At 36.7% G+C, this 21,468-nt stretch overlaps 1 protein-coding gene across 2 annotated transcripts in view; it reads right to left on the bottom strand.

Annotated features, from left to right (window-relative positions):
* Arglu1 (Arginine and glutamate rich 1) overlaps positions 1-21,468 on the bottom strand; it is a 102,199-nt gene that overhangs the window by 41,384 nt on the left and 39,347 nt on the right. The window contains exon 3 of one of the 2 annotated variants that reach the window (XM_067147264.2): positions 7,511-7,736. In XM_067147264.2, the coding sequence (XP_067003365.1) occupies positions 7,511-7,736 (226 nt within the window). Of the gene's footprint in view, positions 1-7,510; positions 7,758-21,468 lie in introns of both variants that reach the window. The other variant, XM_067147263.2, reaches the window with a different exon arrangement.

The following is a 21,468-nucleotide window of genomic DNA, read 5'->3' on the forward strand; positions in this document are numbered from 1 at the left end:
AGTAAGGTACCTCTGTCCCCTTCATGCATTAAATTAGAAACAATGAGGGTCAGACAAGGGAAGGAAAGGGTTTTTCCTATTTACCACAATGTTTCTGAGCGTGCCATATGCTAAGCCACAGGAAGGTGATTTGCAAGACCATAGATTAGGAAAATTCTTAAGGATAAAATGAAAATCCACAGCCTGTTTCCAGTTTGAACCGGGTCAGGAAAGAAATTAATGAAGCCCCCATCTAGCAGCGAGGATTAGAACTGTGCCAGCTGCTGAAACCTGTCGCATTCCTCTGGGGCAATGATTAATGACTGACAGATGAAATGAAATGATAGTGGAAAATGTTGCTGGAATGAAAGATGACAGGAAAAACCAGAGAACCCGGAGAAAAACCTGTCACCCCCTTGGCTTTGTCCAGCACAAATCTCACATGGAGTGACCGGGATTTTAACTATGGAACCCAGCGGTGAGAGGCCGGCGTGCTGCTGCCTGAGCCATGGAGGCTCTTCTTAAGGATAAACTGTTTTAAATTAATTCAGGAAAGTAAAGTTTGTACGTTGACCAGTTTTTGTAAAGTGGTTGTAAATAATAGTTCCAAGAAGGGCAAGTTACCAATTTCTTGCAAACACTTTACTCCAGCAACATAGCGAAATGAGATGTCACAGGAAGTCTTATTTTCTATATTCACATTTGGACTGCTTCCCTCAAATTTAGTTGTTAAGGAGGATGAACAGATAAAACATTTCTATTAATAAAAAAAAAAAGCTGCCAACATATGTGGACTCCTGCAATTAATGATCAACTACTGGTTTGGACTTTAAGAGAAACTAGTCCACTGGACAGTATTTCCATTTTATCTTGAGAGCATGAAACAGAATTTCAAGATTACAAATTTTCATTATCACTTTCAATATAACACTAAAGTTAAAGGTGTTAACATTAAATTTAAGTGATAATTTAACACAAAGTGATGTCATTTTTATGAATATCTTTCTAATTAGACAAAATAGAGAAGAAACGGCTGAGACATTTGGAATCGGAGTATTAATTCCCATTACAATTTTTTTGTATCAAGTTGAGTCTCTATGGACTGTGTGATAACCAATTTCATTTCAGTGTCCAGATAAATACTATCCTTGGAAGGTATAAGAAATAATATTCTCTGGAATAACTGTGTAAAATATTAGGTAGATGTGACCAGCTGTATCTACAATAAAATTAAATCAAAATATACTTATGCCAGAATGTTCAACAAGAGCATTTTGACCTGCCCACATTCTCTAACACAAGCAGGGGAAAAAAATCCTGTTACAAAGACTGCTAATGCTCCACGACATGTACAGTAATGTCTACCTGAAAGAAATATACTGTATATCCAGGACATGAGTTTTTAATGAAAACTCCATATATTCATATCCCTCAACAAGCCTTCCAAGTTAGAAAAAGGATTATTACTATCCTAGATACAGGGATGAAAATGCACACCCGTACGCAATTCCACAAACATAATCAATCAACACTACCCTATGGCAATAATCTTTCTCCTACAATGCTGATGTTAGCCAGGGAGATCACTGTTCATACTTGCTGAGCACTAGTTTATATCTGATTAGGTTACCTAGGTTATTGTGGTAACTGCGTAATACTGTTAAACCCACAGTTGGGATATATTCCATTGAATTTAAAATAATGAACTGGAGTAACATTCTCTTGGAACACACTTAACTATGAAGGTGGGTAGCAATTTCATATTCATATGAAAAATGAAATTGGAGTCTTCTACAACAAGTTTCCCATTGCTTTGAAATGAGTACTTTCAAACTGATAGTAAATATTGACGAACACTGCATATAGGGCTAAAGAATATGGAACTTGTAAGCAAGGTCAACAAAAAATTCCTCCAACCAATATATTATTTTAGAATCCCTCCTTTAACAGCTGAAGGAGCAACATAATGTTAAAAATGAAATAGTTATGATCATATCAAAGCTGTTTAATAGAATAAATTACATTGATGAATGTCATAAAACTATTTCAGCAATCACACCTGGAAGAAAATAGAAAAGAAAGCATACTGCCAACAATATTTAAATGATCAAACTCTATTGCTATATTCTGTCCTATAATAGATTATCTTGTCATGTATGAGACTTTACTCTCCCAATTGGTGGCCAAGCTAGGACCTGATGTGAAGACACACTACTGAACTTACACCTGAGTTGCTCTCGTAATGACAAAACAGCTAATTTCAAGAGCCAACTAAATAAATGAATGAAAAAAATATCAGATATGACAAATTTGTAATAGAAAATGAAATTCTTGAATTTGCATACAAAAACCACAGAAGAACTGCAGATAAGAAAATGTTTGCAATTATATGACTGTCGATATTTGAAAAAAAAAACCACATGCATTGGTCAGGGCTCAAACTGTGGCCACCTTGGACAATGCATGTAACCAACAGCTCAAATTTTTCATCAAACACTTAAAATGCCATGTCATTCTCTAATAATTGCTTCCTTACTTCCACAGTCTGTTACCTGCCTCCTTCCTAAGTTCTGACCACCAAAACGTCTGAACCAACAGGAATTGTGTGAAATTGTATGTTACACTTGTCCAGGTAAGCTGCCACTTTCCATCTGTAAATTTGTTTCGAGCAGACTAGCAACAGCCCTAAAAACAAATAAGCGGTGACTGATTGATGGCAATGTCATTTTCCTCCTCAAACTTTCTATAACAACACAACACATGTCATTATATCCTGAAGTGCTGAGGGGACTGACAGTACAATAAACTTATTTTAATGGAGTGTATGAATACAACTTCTTCAACAAATAGTAATAAAGTAGATCTGTAGTGATGTCGTTGATAGAAGCTAATCAAACTGGCGTACCAATACAACTGCACAAAATAACTACACGTAAATGTAACTTGCAGGCTGCCACTTCTCTGACACTCAATTCACATACAGTAAATCATTCTTAATTTTTAAACATTTCAAAGATTAGAACACTTGTGTTTTAGTGATTATAGTCTGATTTACTTCACCTGAAGATTGAATGTAATGCCTTGTGTCCTAGCTACAAATTTACTTAGTCCATAGCTAGTCCCATGATCAACGTTGATGCTGCTTGTAATCACACACACACAAATAACAAGTACGCATGATTATTAGCTAAATTTTATAATCTTACTTACCTGCTACTGTAAAAGAACACCAATTGCATTTGTGAAGATTTAAGTAGAATATTTAGGTAGTTTGAATTATTACTATTATTTAAGCAATTGTCTCAATTGTTCTATAGTATGAAGCATACATGTGTTTCAAGAATTCATAAATGTTTAATTTCTAGACTGTGCATTGTGAAGAACCCCTTCAATTCAAGTTATCATTATTTATTCCATACCTCCGAATAAACCCTTAAGTGCCCTTCTCCACTCGGATCAAAAGGGTAAGAAGAAATATCATCCCTTGCTCCACAATAATACAACAATACTATACACCGACATCCCGTGACCCCACAGGTATGGGAAGAGTGGTAGAAGAAGAAGACTATTTCACTGACATATAATCATTTGTGTAAGAAGTCTATATAAGAACTATGTGTACTGCAATCAGGGTTGAATAAGTGCAGTGATTACTTTGAAAAATCTATTTAAAACATTTAAATCAGACTATTTTTTATAATGTGCCTTGAACTGTCAATTTTGCTTAAAATGTTTCTCTGTGACATTTGGGTATGAAAACCGAAAGTATGTACATGAAATGCAACATGACTATTCATCTCATTTACATCAATCTATTTGTTAATATCAGTACAGTATAAAGATACAACACAAAGTACTGCAATTAAAAATTAAGTTGTGAATTAAACAATTATTATAGTTCAATTCTTATGAGTTTCGACTGGATATTTGAGCGCTGCCTTTGGGCGGAGGCTAAGTGAATTAATAAACAGCCAATCATAGGCAGCCGATCACTCCGATAGAGTGCATTAGACTCTAGTTCCAGTTACCAATGCTGTCGATCAGTTGTTTATTGAAACCACGGTGCTATCAGCTATGTATTGCATTGTGCTCACTTCTTTCCGCGGTCTTTGTCAGTTCACTCGGTCATTCTTGACAAATCACCAAGAATGAGGGCTATCAATAATGAGTTGATTGAGTGGTTGAAGGAACACAATATTTCACTTTGCGGTGACATAAGGAAGGGGGAATCTCATGCACCTTGTTAAACAAAACAATGCCTAGTACCCAGTTTACGTGGTGGATGAAATAGCCAGGAGGCATGAGCATAAAGCTGTTTGTGTTCCAAAATACCATTGCCATTTTAACGCCATAGAACTGATCACAATTAAAATTAATAAAATTATGTAATGGTTCCACCTTTTCAATACATGTGAATTTAGTAATGCAAGGTTACATCACTAATTGATCATAAACGGTACCGGTTTCGACCCTAACTGATTTGCGACTCTTCACAGTTTCAGAAGTTGAAAGACTTCTTTGGGAAGCTGGAGGCTGTGTAAGTGCGGAAGACTGGATCCAGGTTGTGAGACACAATCCGATATAAGTGAAACCTATTGTGTATTTGGTGAAACTTGGGAGAAGGAAAGTATCACAGACGATTATGTTGAAGACGTTATTATCTCACTGCGGTCAAGCGAGAGTGAAACCTCAATAGACTATGACAATGCCGATAGTGACTCAGAAATGAGGGGTGTATTCCCTTCGTAGGAATTTTCCTTCCTTTGGAGAAATTGAATCGATTAGCAATGCAAGCTCTTCTAGATGGTGAGTAGAAATATAATTTCATTTTCTCGTGTTTTATCTGTTCAAGAAATGATCTATTTTCATCTTATAGCCTTATCCTAAATATGTGGTGTGTTGTTAATTTTATGCGAGTTATGCAAATTGCTGTAAAGAATAAGAGTTATGCAAATTGCTGTGAAGAATAATTGATTCTGGACTTCTGAAAATCCACCAGGTCAGGAATGGAATGAATGAAGCCCCCATCTAGCGGCGAGGATAGGAAATATGCCGGCTACCGAAGGCTGTCGCACTCCTCTGGGGCAACGATTAATGAATGAGAGATGAAATGTTAATGGAGAGTGTTGCTGGAATGAAAGATGACAGGGAAAACCGGAGTACCCGGAGAAAAACCTGTATTGTTTCCGCTTTGGATTCTGGATTTAAGTATATACATTTCCATTTGTGTTGTGTGTTGTGGATCAGCCGTTAGTATTCGTAACAATTTGGCACCAATGTCTGACTTCTAGTTAACTGTCAAGTCAAAACTCATAAAAACGGAACTATAAAAGAGATTTCTATAATACATTTCGTATTATATTACAGGTCTACATACCCAATCAGATTACCTTATTTTGTGTTTAATTTTTATATGGTATATGCAAAGAAAAATAAAATATTCCCTGTCCGGAATAGCTGTACAACAGTACAACAGGAGAATATCAGAAGTGAAAAATTACTAGCTCATTTTATCATATAAATACCGTAAGAAAATTTGAATAGCATTACAATAAATTACTATTACTGGTTCACACAGATCATAAATGATATAGAAGAATTAAATTTATCAATGCTCCAGATTGAATGCAAAGAAGAGAATTCTAAGGAATAAACACTTGCGATTCAAACTCATAACATTTGAATGAAGGAAGTGCACCATTACTCACAACCAAAGGGTAGCCAGGTCCGACAGGATGAAGTTTAGGGAGCAGGACCCCCAAGAAGCTAAAAAGCTGACTCTATTTAATACTATTAGACTTTAACGTATAGGACTGATTAAAGTGCTCCAACAGGGGCGTAAACTATGTTAAAAAAAATATATATATACTACTACTTTGATGGTGTTATCGTATGGTACCCCTTGCTCTAGGGTGTGGATCCCCACCCAGTCCCATTTCTATTTATTTCTAACCTGCAATGCACTGTTTAAAAAAAAAAAACTCTTTCCACCAGTCTAATGATGATCCACCATACACTGAGAAATTTCATCCTTTTCTTATTGTCCTTCATTCTGGTGGTTCACTGTTAAAATGGTATTTAAAAAAATTCAAACTGTAATTTAAATAATAAGAATTACTTGATTTAAAGCATGATAAAATCAGTGATTTTAATCAACTGGTTTAAATCTTGATCAACCTTGAATGAATATTTCTTGTGTCAGGTCTATCTGACAACTCGAGTGGCTGTGGTGTTTGAGACTAAGCATTTGTGATGATGAGATTGAGATGAAGCAGGTTGGGGCCTATACATCAAGTACCATTCACCTGGAGTTCAAGCAGGAAACCATGAAAAACTACTTCTAAACTGGCCAAAAGAGACAGATCTTAACACACTTCCCAATTCACAAGCAATCTCTCAACTCAAAATAAAACAGACTATAGTCACTGAAATTACAAACTCTTTCAAAGATATCTGAAAATGGCAACCTTGCAAATAACTCTTGGAAAAGTAATAAACAAAGAAAAAGATTAACATTTAAAGTATAAAAAATGGTAGATAATACCTTGTAGTGACGGGGCCAACCTCTTCCTCCGCAAACTGTAAACTCAGCCTCAAATTCTTTAGTACTAACGATGCAGTCTTCTTTCTACAGATGATGAACATTACTTAGAGACTGACAATCAGTCTCTGGACCCCCGAAAAAATGTCTGTTAGATTCCCCAGTACATTACAGATACACTGATAAGACTGATGGAAAACACTTTTCAGGCATCACTCGATGAGTTTTAAACACAGATGCAAAATGTGAGTTTAGTGAAACTGTAGTGGAACGTGAATGGGACAATAATGCAAGTATCAATTTATAAAACCAGAATAAAACATTACAATAACTGTTGAAACTATGAAAAAAAAAAGGATAGTGACAATACAAGGAAATGGGTTTAAACAATGCTATGATTCACACAAAATATTATTAACACTTGGATCTAAACAGTCAGTGTTAGTTCGCTGTCAGTTTACTGGTGGGAGGGCTATAGGAATAGTGTTATATAATAAAGAAAGTCAAAATTAACAATAATAAACTTTTGTATGTAAAACACTGTCAAAAGAAAGAGACAAAATCTTGTATAAATATTCTCTCATTTTAATATCAAAACTTATAATAATAATAAATTTGAAATATAACCACAACAGGATAGTAGTAATGAATGAGGTAAAGAAGTTCTTTGTAATGTTCAAATGTCGTCAGTTTTTACTCAGTCCACAACATTTTTAGTAGTATCACTAAATTGTATCACAGAATTGTCATAACTGGAACATAATATGGACATTTCATTTATTCTGACACAACTACACAATTCCCTCCTTTTCTTTTTATATTGTCAACAGACCAGCTTTATGGGAATATTAAATGCGTTTGTCAACTTCAAGAAAAAATTACAGCATTACAATGGCAACAAAGCAGTCTGTTCCTGTCCCCATGAAACTGGTCAATCTTTCCTCCCTTCCCCATTCAGACCAACCCTCTGCCACTAGCTCTCCAGCTTACCTCGCGCTGTTTCTCCTCTTCTAACTGTAGTTCTCTTCTTCTCTCCATTTCTTCCATCATTTGTTTTTCCATGATCTTTTTAGCCTCCTCTACCCTTCTCAAAACCTCAGCTTCAATTTCTTCTTTTCGTTTTTCTAGTTCCTCTTCCACTCGTTTTTTAACCAGTTCTTCTATTCTCTTTGCAGTCTCTTCTTCTACCATTTTCTGCTCTAACTCCCTCTGCCTCCTAAAACAATCATGTTTCAACCTGGCAACACAAATCTACATCTCACAGGTCTGATTTTGGAATACGGCAAGCAACACAAATAAAAATAACAGTAACACTTGCAAATATAGTTGAAAAAACACACACTCTCATACACACATACACTTTTTTATTATAGATTCGTCATGCCTCTTTACTACAGGTTCTGTAACTGCTTATTTGCAGCCCTGTCATATTTTAGAACTCTAGCCTTGAAATACATTAAAAATTGATCCATATCATAATTCTTAAGGCCCATCTTACTTTCTATATATGTCAAAGATAAAACCCAATTTAATACTTATACCAATTACATATACTGGAACTCTACCGATACATGGAATGACAGTTGCACTTGCCTATAGGCAAACACAGAATGCCAGCAGATGCGTATGTGCATCATTGAAGTGTTGTTACATACAGCATATTTACAATGCACTGTAACAAATTATGTAACACTGTTATGCAATCATTCACACCAAGAATATCCCTCACTACTAACTCTTTTTTGATGCAGTACTGAATATTATTGTAGTCATTCGCATCATATATAGCACTAGTAGCAAATCCTAGAGCAAGGTTCTAAGCAAACTGCAGGATTTTCAGGGAACTGAGCACAATAATAGATGGAGTCAATTATTTTCCCCTTTATGTGGCACAATTTACATCACTTTCTCATTGATTTGCCTTTTGCAATTTACTTTATGTGCTGGAATTTGAGGGATCAATGGAAGTGTCATTGCTACTTTCACCCATTATTACACCACGAACCAATAATCCGAACCTCAATCTGAGTTCCGTTACAGGACAAAATTGAATTAAAATAATTTGTTGAATACTTGTAAAATTGTGCCACCAGATGCCCCTTTTGTCATTCTACATGGCTGGTCCTATAACATTTTCTCGTATCTCCCATATTTTAATGGGTTAGATTGAGTTAGAAACTTTGAATAGGGCAAAATTTGGGTACATTTATAACACATTACATTAATTTTTGCATATTTATGTGGAAGCTAGAATCATGAAATTTGGCTTGCATATGGCCATCGGTTGTGTCAATATATGTGCCAAATTTGATGATTCTATCTTTCCTATAAGTGTGCCAAACTATGAAATATACGTGTGAAAAGCAAAAAAAACTTGCGAATAATGGAGAAATACAGCCAAATCTAACGCATAAAGGAGAGAGTGATACGACAAAAAATCATAGTACTTAAGTTGTAGATCACTCCAAATTGAACAGAGATTGTGCCATCTGTTTTGTGATACGACTTACATGCTTAGCCACCAAATACCTCGAAAGGAAGGTTTGAATCATCATTAAAACTGCCTCCATATTTCGATATTTTTCGGGGGTAGAAATGAAAAATTTAAACACCTCGTCATTTTTCCGTCAATTACAGCCTAAAAGCTATAATTTTTCCTATTTTCTAGCTCGTCTGGCAAATTGTGCTGCCTTCTTGATTTGGGGGAGGTGGTTAAAAATTAAGACTTTCAGGAAACTTTTAAGCCCATGAAACCTACAGGTTATCATTTAGGATAAATATATCTGACTGCGTTCTTATGCTGAGCCCCAAATTTGAGACTCCCAGCGATGCCCACTCAGGGTATTTTGACAATTTTTGATTTTTCTAGGGATCCTGAAGTCACCAGCTTCTCTTGTACCAAGTTTTAATTTTGCTAAGATGCCTGGAAGACCCTCCATGTGAATTTTGTGCTGGACAAAGTGGAGGCAGGACAGGTTTTCCTCCAGGTACTCTGGTTTTCCTAGTCATCTTTCATTCCAGCAACACTCTCCACTATCATTTCATTTGTCAGTCATTAATCATTGCCCCAGAGGAGTGCAACAGGCTTCGGCAGCCAGCACAATTCCTATCCTCGTTGCAAGATGGGGGCTTCATTCATTCCATCCCTGACCCGGTTATTGACCGGAAAACAGGTTGTAGGTTTTCAACATGCCTGAAAGTGCCTCATTAATTCACGTCTATTTTAATTTATATATACCTTAATTTATATACATACAGTACAGAATATATAGATTGTTCCAAACAGATTTCCATTTGTTAATATATATTTCACCAACTTCCCTAGGGGTTCTAGAGGCGTCTTGCCCCCATAGTATTTTTTCCAGATAGTAGGTAATATCTGTAAGCCTCCCACCCCAAAACAGGCCGAACTTGTACTTTAAAAAGATCCGGAGTGTTACTATTCATCTCAGCAAACCTGAAAAGTATGGATTCAACACTATTTTCGATTATTTTTATATATCACAAAGGGGGCTGAGGTTGGACTTTAAAAAATCCGGAGTGTTACTATTCATCTCAGCGACCCCAAAATCAGTGGATTCGACACCATTTTCGATTATTTTTATATATCCCCCCCCCCCCCTGCACTCCATCACGAAGGGGGCTGAACTTTAACTTTAAAAATTCCGGAGTGTCACTATTCATATCAGCGAACCTGAAAACTATGTATTCAACACTATTTTCGATTAACTTTATATATAACCCCCCTGACCACCCACCCCTAAGCATGCTAGGGATGACTTATCCCCACAGTGCTCATCTCCAGATAGTAAGTTACGAGTGTACCAAGTTTCATTGGTTTTGCTCCAGTGGTTTAGGAGGAGACGTGTCATTTTCATACATACAAAAAAATATTATATACTGATAGATTTATTATATTGTAATTTATATAGTTACAAGTAAAAGAGTGCCACAAGCCCCAACCTCACCACTTCAAAAAAATTAATACACAAAACAAACAAACAATATGTAAAAGTGGCAGAATAATGAATACCTGAGAAGGAAGGGAACGGGAGATGAGGACAGTTGTGCTTCCACACCAGATGAAACACAGTCACATAATCTGTTCACCAAGTTTCTTTCATAAGATATTATAAGAGTTGATCAACAGATGGTAGAAAGGGAACATGAAATAAAGGAGACCAGTACAAATTAGTAGAAATAGTACTACATTCATCCATGGCCCCAGGTTGCCCTACTTATTTCATCAGCTGTTCTTACATCTTAAGTTTAAAAAGGTAAACAATCAACTTGTGCTATCCTGGTCACACATTCTAACAACACAGAAATTTTAACCTCTTACGGCACGACGAGTTAATTCGTCTAGAGCCTTTAAAAACTTATCTGCTGGGTGGGACGTGTTATCTCGTCTCTTTTTGTTGCTTTGTGTAGTTCTATGATCACTTTACAGATGTCAATAGGTTCCAGAATTGCTGTGCCACACCGAACACCAATATTTCATTGCATTTCCGTACATAACTGCTAAGCATGTTCGTTTGGATGATGAAACTATTCATCTCATTGATTCAGATGACAGCTCTGGATAAAATGAAATGGCATATGGCTTTTAGTGCCGGGAGTGTCCAAGAACAAGTTCTGCTCCCCAGGTGCAGGTTTTCTGATTTGATTCCCGTAGGCGACCTGCCCGTCGTGATGAGGATGAAATGATGAAGACGACACATACACTCAGCCCCCGTGCCAGTGAAATTAATCAATGATGGGGAAAATAATTTCCAACCCTGCCAGTAATCGAACCTAGGACCCCTGTGATCAAAGGTCAGCATGCTAACCATTTAGCCATTGAGCCGGACAGCTCTCTGGATAGCAAGGATAACACAAGTGGTGGAACTCACAGTGAGCTTGCATTGGTACCATTATAAATAAAGACTCATTAAAGAAAACTTATTTTGAAGATCATTTTACAATTGTTTTTGTAACATGTATAGTACAGTACTTTTATTTTTCACTGCTTTGCTTACTATTTAAGACAAATTCATATAGCATACTAATAATGTACTTAGTTAGAACAGTGGCATCAGGTATTACTCAGTGTGATATGTAATAACATAACGTAGTTGCAAGAAGTCAAATAAAATAATGAATTATGGTTTGAATGAGTAAATGCAAATCATAAGAAACCATTTTCCCCTTTGCAAAATCAAATGATATTAAACACGTCTCTCAGTCATGGTCATCATCAAAAGCTGCTAATTCCAGATGACCACTAGTCATAAGATAAGCCTGCACGGTTGCTATGTAACAATGTCTGACCATCGATCCATACCTTACATCACATCACGGTTGCATGTTAAGTTTTCCCAGCACTTCTGTTTCTCTTTCTGTGCAATCTTCTGAAATGTTGTCTTTGCTTCACGATACTTTTGCCTACTCTCTGTATTTCTGTCTCTTATCGAGCTCCCCCATACTTGGTTATCTTTCACTGCATCCCTTACTTTATTATCCCACCAGGGTGTCTCCTTTTCCCTGATACTCTACCACATGTATCTTCTGCATATCTCACCATTCTTTGTTTGAATTTGGCCCATTCCTCCTCAACACTGCCAACCTCTACTTTAGGAATTTGTTTTTCAGTTCTTCTTGGAACTTCTCTTGAGCTCCCTTTTCCTTAAATTTCCATTTGTTTTTCTTTGTCTTGTCTCTTTTAATTTCACTAAGTCTTAATTTAGCTATTACTACAATTTTATGGTGTCCTTCAAAATATTCTCTTGGCATAGCTGTCACATCTTCCAATTGTCTGTGTTTCTCTCTCAACTAAAATCAGATCAATCGCTTTCTTTCTTCTTTGTCCACATTCATATATACCGGTAGTTATCTTTTGGCTGTTCTTTCTGAACCATGTACTGCCTACTATAAACCCATTTCTCTCACAAAAAATCTCTTCCTGCATTTTTATTTCTGTAACTGAAAGGACTTATTATTTCTTTACCTTGCCAGTCTGTTCCTATGTGGGCATTTGTGTTTCCCATTATCACCACTTTATCTTTGATGCACCTCTCCAGTTCCCCCAAGAACTCCTCTAGACTCTTTGACATTACCTGTCCGAGATGCATATACTGGATAAAATCTTGCACTTCTCTCTCCAAGCCAAGTCTGATCTTCATGATTCTATCATTGACCTGGTAGACTTTCTCTATGTACTCTACCAGGTCTTCCCTCACAACAAAACCTACTCAGTCTTCCAAAGGATTTTATGCCATACATGAGTGTGTTACGGGAATATGTATAGATGCAAAATTGTAATTAAGGTTAATGTAGATGTCATTCAAAGAATATTGAAGAGGTTAAACACTGTATTATTAAGCTTGGTTATGGAAGAGTAACGTTATTAGACAGGATGAAGGCTATGAAAGTATGAGAAGAAATGCATCCTATGCTAATTAGATGCGAGAAAAGAAGCAATGTTACGTCGAGAGAAGTTATCCTTTAGATGAATTGTAGACAGTGAGAAGATATGCGATGTGAAGTGCACTGATTATGAAGTAGAAGAGTTGATTGAAGAATAAGATGAAATATGAACTATATGGAAGTGTATCCGCCGTCAAGTATAAGAAGAAATGGAATGTTTTATGTAATAGTGGATACGAGATAGGATCATACTTGTCAGTGATTGGATAGCAATGGTTTTGTCTTCGAGACTATGTATACCACTGTAATTGCAGCGTACTCAACCTGAAGAAAGACTCATGATAATGGATTATAGTCACCTGATAACCACCCTACTATAAATATATACACTAGGTTATGATATGGTCAATCGGCACATACAGAGCTAGAGTCTTCATAACAAATGAAGTCAGGATTGAAGCTATAAAATGAATCATTACTATGGCACACGAGAGAATAATTGATTTCATATAGTAGTATATCTTCAGATGAGGGAAGTTTTCACTATGTTTACTGGCACACACGTAAAATATGAGCTATGTACGACATGTTTCACCTTGCTAGTGTATTGTATTGGATATCTGAATTCTAAACATGACATTATTTCTTAATCAATAGTAGGTTAATGACAGCAAATATGAGCTGCCTAATACACAAGAAACTTATTGAGTATTCTAAAGCTTAAGCAGATATCGGAATCCGTAATGAAAATCACATCAACGAAAGAACTTAAATAAAAATTTAGGTCAATTGAAGAAAGTAATTCAGTTAAGAGAACGAGATTGAAATGTTGAATGTTATATTTCCTTGTAAGCTTTAGTAGGAGATACTTCCATTTTCAGTTAAAAATGTATTTTCAAGAGTAGGTCGCAGTTAAAGATTTTCATTTTATGAAAATGTATGAAGACAGAGGTTTAGCATATTTCAATTGATCATAAGTAAAAATGACAGCAAATCAAGATGATACCATAGTAATGTAAGAGATCAGCTGTTCAGCAGCAAATAATCAATTGGATAGTCATTATGCCAAATATTATTTACATACATACATTATCATTATAGACTGTTATGCCTTTCAGCGTTCAGTCTGCAAGCCTCTGAGAAACTAAACGTCGCCACAATCCTCGATTTGCAACTAGTGTTGTAGCCTCATTTAGTTCTATACCTCTTATCTTTAAATCGTTAGAAATCGAGTCTAACCATCGTTGTCTTGGTCTCCCTCTACTTCTCTTACCCTCCATAGCAGAGTCCATTATTCTCCTAGGTAATACTCTTCTATTCGCCTCACATGACCCCACCACCGAAGCCGGTTTATGTGTACAGCTTCATCCATCGAGTTCATTCCTAAATTAGCCTTTATCTTCTGATTCTCAGTACCCTCCTGACATTGTTTCCACCTGTTTGTACCAGCAATCATTCTTGCTACTTTCATGTCTGTTACTTCTAACTTATGAATAAGATATCCTGAGTCCACCCAACTTTTGCTCCCGTAAAGCAAAGTTGGTCTGAAAACAGACCGATGTAAAGATAGTTTCGTCTGGGAGCTGACTTCCTTCTTACAGAATACTGTTGATCGCAACTGCGAGCTCACTGCATTATTGATGGTTATGAATTTCATGTTTTTGGTCCGTATTGAACAATATATAAGTAATAATAATAATAACTTAAATGTTTCCACCTTTTCAATACAATATATTCACAAGATTACAAAATTATACGGTACTAGTTTCGACCCATCTAGGGGTCATCATCAGCCGTATTGGAGCAAAGATCATTTGTGGCGAAATCCTAAGACAATATTATTTTAAAGAATAACAAGTGAAATGAGATGTTATGGTAATAGTTAATAATACAAGGAATATACATAATAAGAGGTTTTTAACAAAGAATAAAGTATAAATGGAGTGTTGTAAAAATTATAATCATGGAAATCAGTAAGTTCTTGTATTGAAATGAAATATGGCTTAGGAAGAGGGCTTAAGGTGGGGCTGAAGGGTGCGGGAGAAAGTGTAATTGTCTTGGAAAAGTACCTTTGATTAAATTTAGGATTGAGTTTAGGTTGGCTGCATTATTGTTTCTGAGGAAAGTGATAAATAGATCGAAGAGTATGTTGGGTTTCTCTGAGATTTCATTGAGATTGTGACTGGCATTAAAGTATTGGTCTAGGTGTATGTAGTAATTTTCCATTACGTTCAGTAAAGGGCCCTTGTTTGCTAATACGAGGATGTCCATGTCTTGTTCAATATTGGTGAAATTATGGTTATAATCTTGCATGTGTTGGCCGATGGCTGAAAACTTGTTGTATTTTATTGCGTTAGTGTGCTCGTGGTATCTGATAATGAAGTTTCTCCCGGTTTGCAATTCAATTTGCAACCGGATCACTCCATCCACTCTTTCGATATTGTAAACATGTACCCAAGCATACAAGTATCAAAATTAATTCCGATAATTATAAACAATTTAAACAAAAACAGCCACTTAAGCAAACTAGAGATACAAGACTTTATCACAATATTAAAACTTATCATCGACAATAACTTCTTCACTTTTGACAATGTCATATATCAACAAAATGGTTTGGCAATGGGGTCACCGGCCTCAGGTATCTTAGCAGAAATATACCTGGACTTCCTCGAATACACCAAAATTGACAACGAATTCGAAAACATTCTCTTTTGGGCCAGATATGTCGACGATGTCTTTGTAATCATGAATGAGAAATCAATTAACGCACCCACCACCCTCTTAAGACTCAACAATATTGATCCTCATATCAAATTCACACTAGAATCTGAATCAAATCAAAAAATCAACTTTCTAGATTTAACCATCACTAGAAACTCAGATTCTTTCAGTTATAAAATTTTCAGAAAACCCACTCAAACAGCCTCCACCATTCGCCAAGATTCAGTGCACCCCCAGTCCCACAAACGAGCCACATACAACAGCCTAGTTCACCGAGCCTTCAGCATACCTATGTCCAATACAGATCTAAAAAACGAACTCAACACAATCCGCGGAATCGCAAAATTCAACGGCTTCAGCAATCATTTTATAGAAAGGATAATCAATAAACACAAACATCGCCCAAAAACTACCCTCAAAAAAGAAATAACCAAACCTCTAACATTTTCCACCTTCACGTTCAACAATGATATCTACAAGTTAACCAACATCTTTAAGAAACAAGGCGTTAAAATAGCCTTCAAAACCAACAATAAGAACATGAATGTTTTATACAATACTTCACACATCAACAAGACCAGCAGTTTTTTAAAATCAGGAGTTTATAGGATCAAATGTACCACCTGTAAAAAAAAACCTACATCGGGCAAACCGGGAGAAACTTCATTATCAGATACCACGAGCACACTAACGCAATAAAATACAACAAGTTTTCAGCCATCGGCCAACACATGCAAGATTATAACCATAATTTCACCAATATTGAACAAGACATGGACATCCTCGTATTAGCAAACAAGGGCCCTTTACTGAACATAATGGAAAATTACTACATACACCTAGACCAATACTTTAATGCCAGTCACAATCTCAATGAAATCTCAGAGAAACCCAACATACTCTTCGATCTATTTATCACTTTCCTCAGAAACAATAATGCAGCCAACCTAAACTCAATCCTAAATTTAATCAAAGGTACTTTTCCAAGACAATTACACTTTCTCCCGCACCCTTCAGCCCCACCTTAAGCCCTCTTCCTAAGCCATATTTCATTTCAATACAAGAACTTACTGATTTCCATGATTATAATTTTTACAACACTCCATTTATACTTTATTCTTTGTTAAAAACCTCTTATTATGTATATTCCTTGTATTATTAACTATTACCATAACATCTCATTTCACTTGTTATTCTTTAAAATAATATTGTCTTAGGATTTCGCCACAAATGATCTTTGCTCCAATACGGCTGATGATGACCCCTAGATGGGTCGAAACTAGTACCGTATAATTTTGTAATCTTGTGAATATATTGTATTGAAAAGGTGGAAACATTTAAGTTATTATTATTATTATTACTCACTGCATTAGCTTTACTACACCTTGATTCAATCTCACTATATTACCATCCTGGGAGAACACACAACCTAAATACTTGAAATTATCGACCTGTTCTAGCTTTGTATCACCAATCTGACATTCAATTCTGTTGAATTTCTTACCTACTGACATCAATTTAATCTTCGAGAAGCTAATTTTCATACCATACTCATTGCACCTATTTTCAAGTTCCAAGATATTAGACTGCAGGCTTTCGGCACAGTCTGCCATTAAGACCAAGTCGTCAGCATAGGCCAAACTGCTTACTACATTTCCACCTAACTGAATCCCTCCCTGCCATTTTATACCTTTCAGTAGATGATCCATGTAAACTACGTACAGCAAAGGTGAAAGATTACAGCCTTGTCTAACCCTTGTAAGTACCCCGAACCAGGAACTCTTTCTACCATCAATTCTCTCTGAAGCCCAGTTGTCAACATAAATACCTCTGATTTATTTTAATAATCTTATTTTTCTCTTCCAATTTTTCTTTCTATTTTTATTATGTCAATAAATAGTTGTAATTCAAAAGAATTACTTGAGAACTTATTTATGGATTTAATAGTAGAGTAAGGAATATTAGATAAGTTACTGTATTTCTTTAAGTTGGAATGCCACCATATTGATGCGTCTGATGGAGACGTCCAACAGGAAGGTTGAAAATGGGTAACAATGTATCGATGAGTCAAAATCTTTTTCGGATAAGCCCTGAGAAGCCACCTGGGAATCTTTTACGTTGACCAACCTGGACTCAGGAAGGGCATAATACTGAGGTTCTTCAACAACATAAATACGAAACTTCCAGCAATAGCTAGTGTCAGAGCAGCAGACTATATAGAATTTTATACCGAAACGTGCTCTTTTTGAAGGGTTGAATTAAACAAATGTCAAACGTCCCCTGAACTTCATCAGACTTTCATCAATACTTATTCTTTTTCCAGGCACGTACACCTTCTGAAACTTGTCGAACAGTAGCTGCAAAACAGGTCTAACTTTCCGGAGCTTATCACACTGAGTTTCTGGAGAATCTGGGGCAAAATGCAAATATCTAGATATGATACTGAAATGTCTATGAGACATGGTTTCTGAAAATATTGGCATTTCTCTAACCCTTCTCTTAGGCCAGTATTCTTGAACCGAAGACTTTTTAGTCTGAGACATTAACCACAATAACGCAAAATGAGCCTTCAGTTCATCCTTTGTCACAGGAAACCAGTTCTCCTCATCATTTTTATTTTTTGTAGAGTTACTTTATCGTGAAGACATTTTGCAGCATAGCGTTAGTTTAATTTTTTTCACAAGTTCCCAGAATTCGTCAGTCAAAAACTCAGCTAGCAGTAGAGCCTTTCCTGCATTCTTGCCTAATCTTCTTGCTACCACAGAGTACAGTTCTCCATCTATAATACACCGCATATTATTTGGTACATTATCTGTTTGTGTCCACTTCCAGTTTTCTAGGTTATGCACATGCCCACCTGCACCCCCGTCTTCATTTTCATCAATGTCATCTAATTGTTCAGAACTATTAATTCTAACGTCACTCGAAGTTAATTTAGTATAACTTTCATCGAAGAAACAGTCACCGACATCGCTTTCCTCCCCCCCAAAAAATTAATATTCGAGCTTCATCCGACTCTGCCATGATGTTGACTTTACCTTCACTAAAGCCTTATGCAGGAATTTACTTGATCATATTTAGACTCTTTGGCAGCGAAATACGTAGCGGAAGGGCAAAGATAGCTGAAATACAATTATCAACATCTCATAGACATGTCGGGATTGCAAAGAAATATTGTTATGTATCCGTAGAAACCTCAACAAAGCAATAAGGAGTGGATGGAAATTTCCGTCATTGCGTTTATAGGAACCCGCGGACAATGACTGAAATATCCGCCATTGCAAAGCAAAGGGTTAACCTTTTCTGTTGATCACTAAGGCCATCCCTGTCATCTTTCATTCCAGCAACACTCTCCATTCTCATTTCATAGCATCTATCATTCATTAATAAATTGCTTAGGGAGTGGCGACCCCATCGTACGAACAGCCTATATCTGCTTCATTCATTACATCCCTGACCCGGTCAATGACTGGAAAACAGGTTGTAGGTTTTCATTTTCATTTTCACTAAGGCCATGTAGAATGGGCACTTATTGCCTCTGTTAACCCTGGATTACTAAGCTTTCGTCTGCCGGACAACGCGCGCGGATATTAGTAGCTCCCCCTTCCGCAAAGGTATTTGCTTCACTTTCTCTCTAGCTTCCTTTGTGCGAGTCCCGACCTTGTAGAGAACAGTTGTGTCACTGTACGTTGCTTCATTCCGTCTCTACGTGGACCCCATCGTCTGAGGTACGAATGCTTAGTGACAACGTTACTTTTATATTTTATACGTAGTGGAGCATTCATTCATTCACTTATTTATTCGTTCATTTATTTATTTATTAATTTATTAATCCATTTATTTATTTATTTATTTATTTATTTATTCGTTTACTCTGCATATTCTAAAAATAAACAATAGCTTATTGCACACTGTGTCAATGAGTACTTCCATTATTAACATCGGGATACATAATTTCATTGTTACGTTCGCATTAGCTGTAATTGTGTGCTGAAATCGGGAATCCACTCCAGAAAATTGAAATATATTTCAGATGGCAGAGAATATCAGAGATGACAATGGCGACAACACAGCAGTAACTGGAGAGACGTGCAGTGAACCGGAGGATGGCTTTGAAGAGGACGACATTGAATTAACTGACAGAGAATCGGACCCAGAATATAACCCACAGTTAGATGATTCCTATGATTCTGACGAGCCGGGAAGAAAGAGAAGACGTGATCCTGAACCAACATACTCTGATGAGGACCCTGATTCAACTAATAGTCAGTCAGTCAGTCAGTCAGTCAGTCAATCTTGATCTGCATTTAGGGCAGTCACCCAGGTGGCAGATTCCCTATCTGTTGCTTTCCTAGCCTTTTCCTAAATGATTTCCAAGAAATTGGAAATTTATTGAACGTCTCCCTTGATAAGTTATTCCAATCCCTAACTCCCCTTCCTATAAATGAATATTTGCCCCAGTTTGTCCTCTTGAATTCCAACTTTATCTTCATATTGTGCTCTTTCCTACTTTTATAAACGCCACTCAAACTTATTCGTCTATGAATGTCATTCCACGCCATCTCTCCGCTGACAGCTCGAAACATACCACTTATCAGATCAAAAATTAAATGTATGGCTTTTCAGGCGTTTGCTCTATTAACCAGCGTTTCGTCTTAGCTCTGACACTAGACTCTTCAGAGTGGGATGTGTCAGACCCTACCCACTGACGCTGGGGTGTAGGTGAACTTATCAGAAGCCTATTTAAGAGGCACAGTCTGATAACTGCATATGGGAGATAAAACTCCACAATGGAATAAATGCCACTCTGAAGAGTCTAGTGTCAAACCTAAGACGAAACCCTGGTTAATAGAGCAAACGCCTGAAAAGCCATACATCTAATTTTTGATCTGATTTTAGATATGCTCTATTGGTGGAAAAATACCTAATTCCCTCCATGGGAACTTATAATTTCCATACATACCACTTAGTCGAGCAGCTTTTCTTCTTTCTCTCAATTCTTCCCAACCCAAACTTTGCAACATTTTTGTAACGCTACTCTTTTGTCAGAAATCACCCAGAACAAATCGAGCTGCTTTTCTTTGGATTTTTTCCAGTTCTTGAATCAGGTAATCCTGGTGAGGGTCCCATACACTGGAACCATACTCTAGTTGGGGTCTTACCAGAGACTTATATGCCCTCTCCTTTACATCCTTACTACAACCCCTAAACACCCTCATAACCATGTTGCAGAGATCGGTACCCTTTATTTACAATCCCATTTATGTGATTACCCCAATTAAGATCTTTCCTTATATTAACACCTAGATACTTACAACGATCCCAAAAAGGAACTTTCACCCCATCAATGCAGTAATTAAAACTGAGAGGACTTTTCCTATTTGTGAAACTCACAACCTGACTTTTAACCCCGTTTATCAACATACCAGCCTGCTGTCCATCTCACAACATTTTCGAGGTCACGTTGCAGTTGCTTACAATCTTGTAACTTATTTATCACTCTATAGAGAATAACATCATCCGCAAAAAGCCTTACCTCCAATTCCACTCCTTTACTCAAATCATTTATATATATAAGAAAACATAAAGGTCCGATAATACTGCCTTGAGGAATTCCCCTCTTAATTATTACAGGGTCCAGTCCGATAAAGCTTCACGGTATGTTGCCTTGTTTTCTACCATTAAAAAAATATTTAATAGTGCCTTTCCGCAAGGCGAGTGAAACGGCCTCCGACGCAAGCGGCGCGCTGTGACGTCACGATCCAGTACCGCATGGAGCTCTACCAGCCGTTGTGCATCAGCCGTTGCTAAAAGCCGTT

The sequence above is a fragment of the Anabrus simplex genome, chromosome 5 (genome assembly GCF_040414725.1).
Source record: "Anabrus simplex isolate iqAnaSimp1 chromosome 5, ASM4041472v1, whole genome shotgun sequence".
NCBI lineage: Eukaryota > Metazoa > Arthropoda > Insecta > Orthoptera > Tettigoniidae > Anabrus > Anabrus simplex.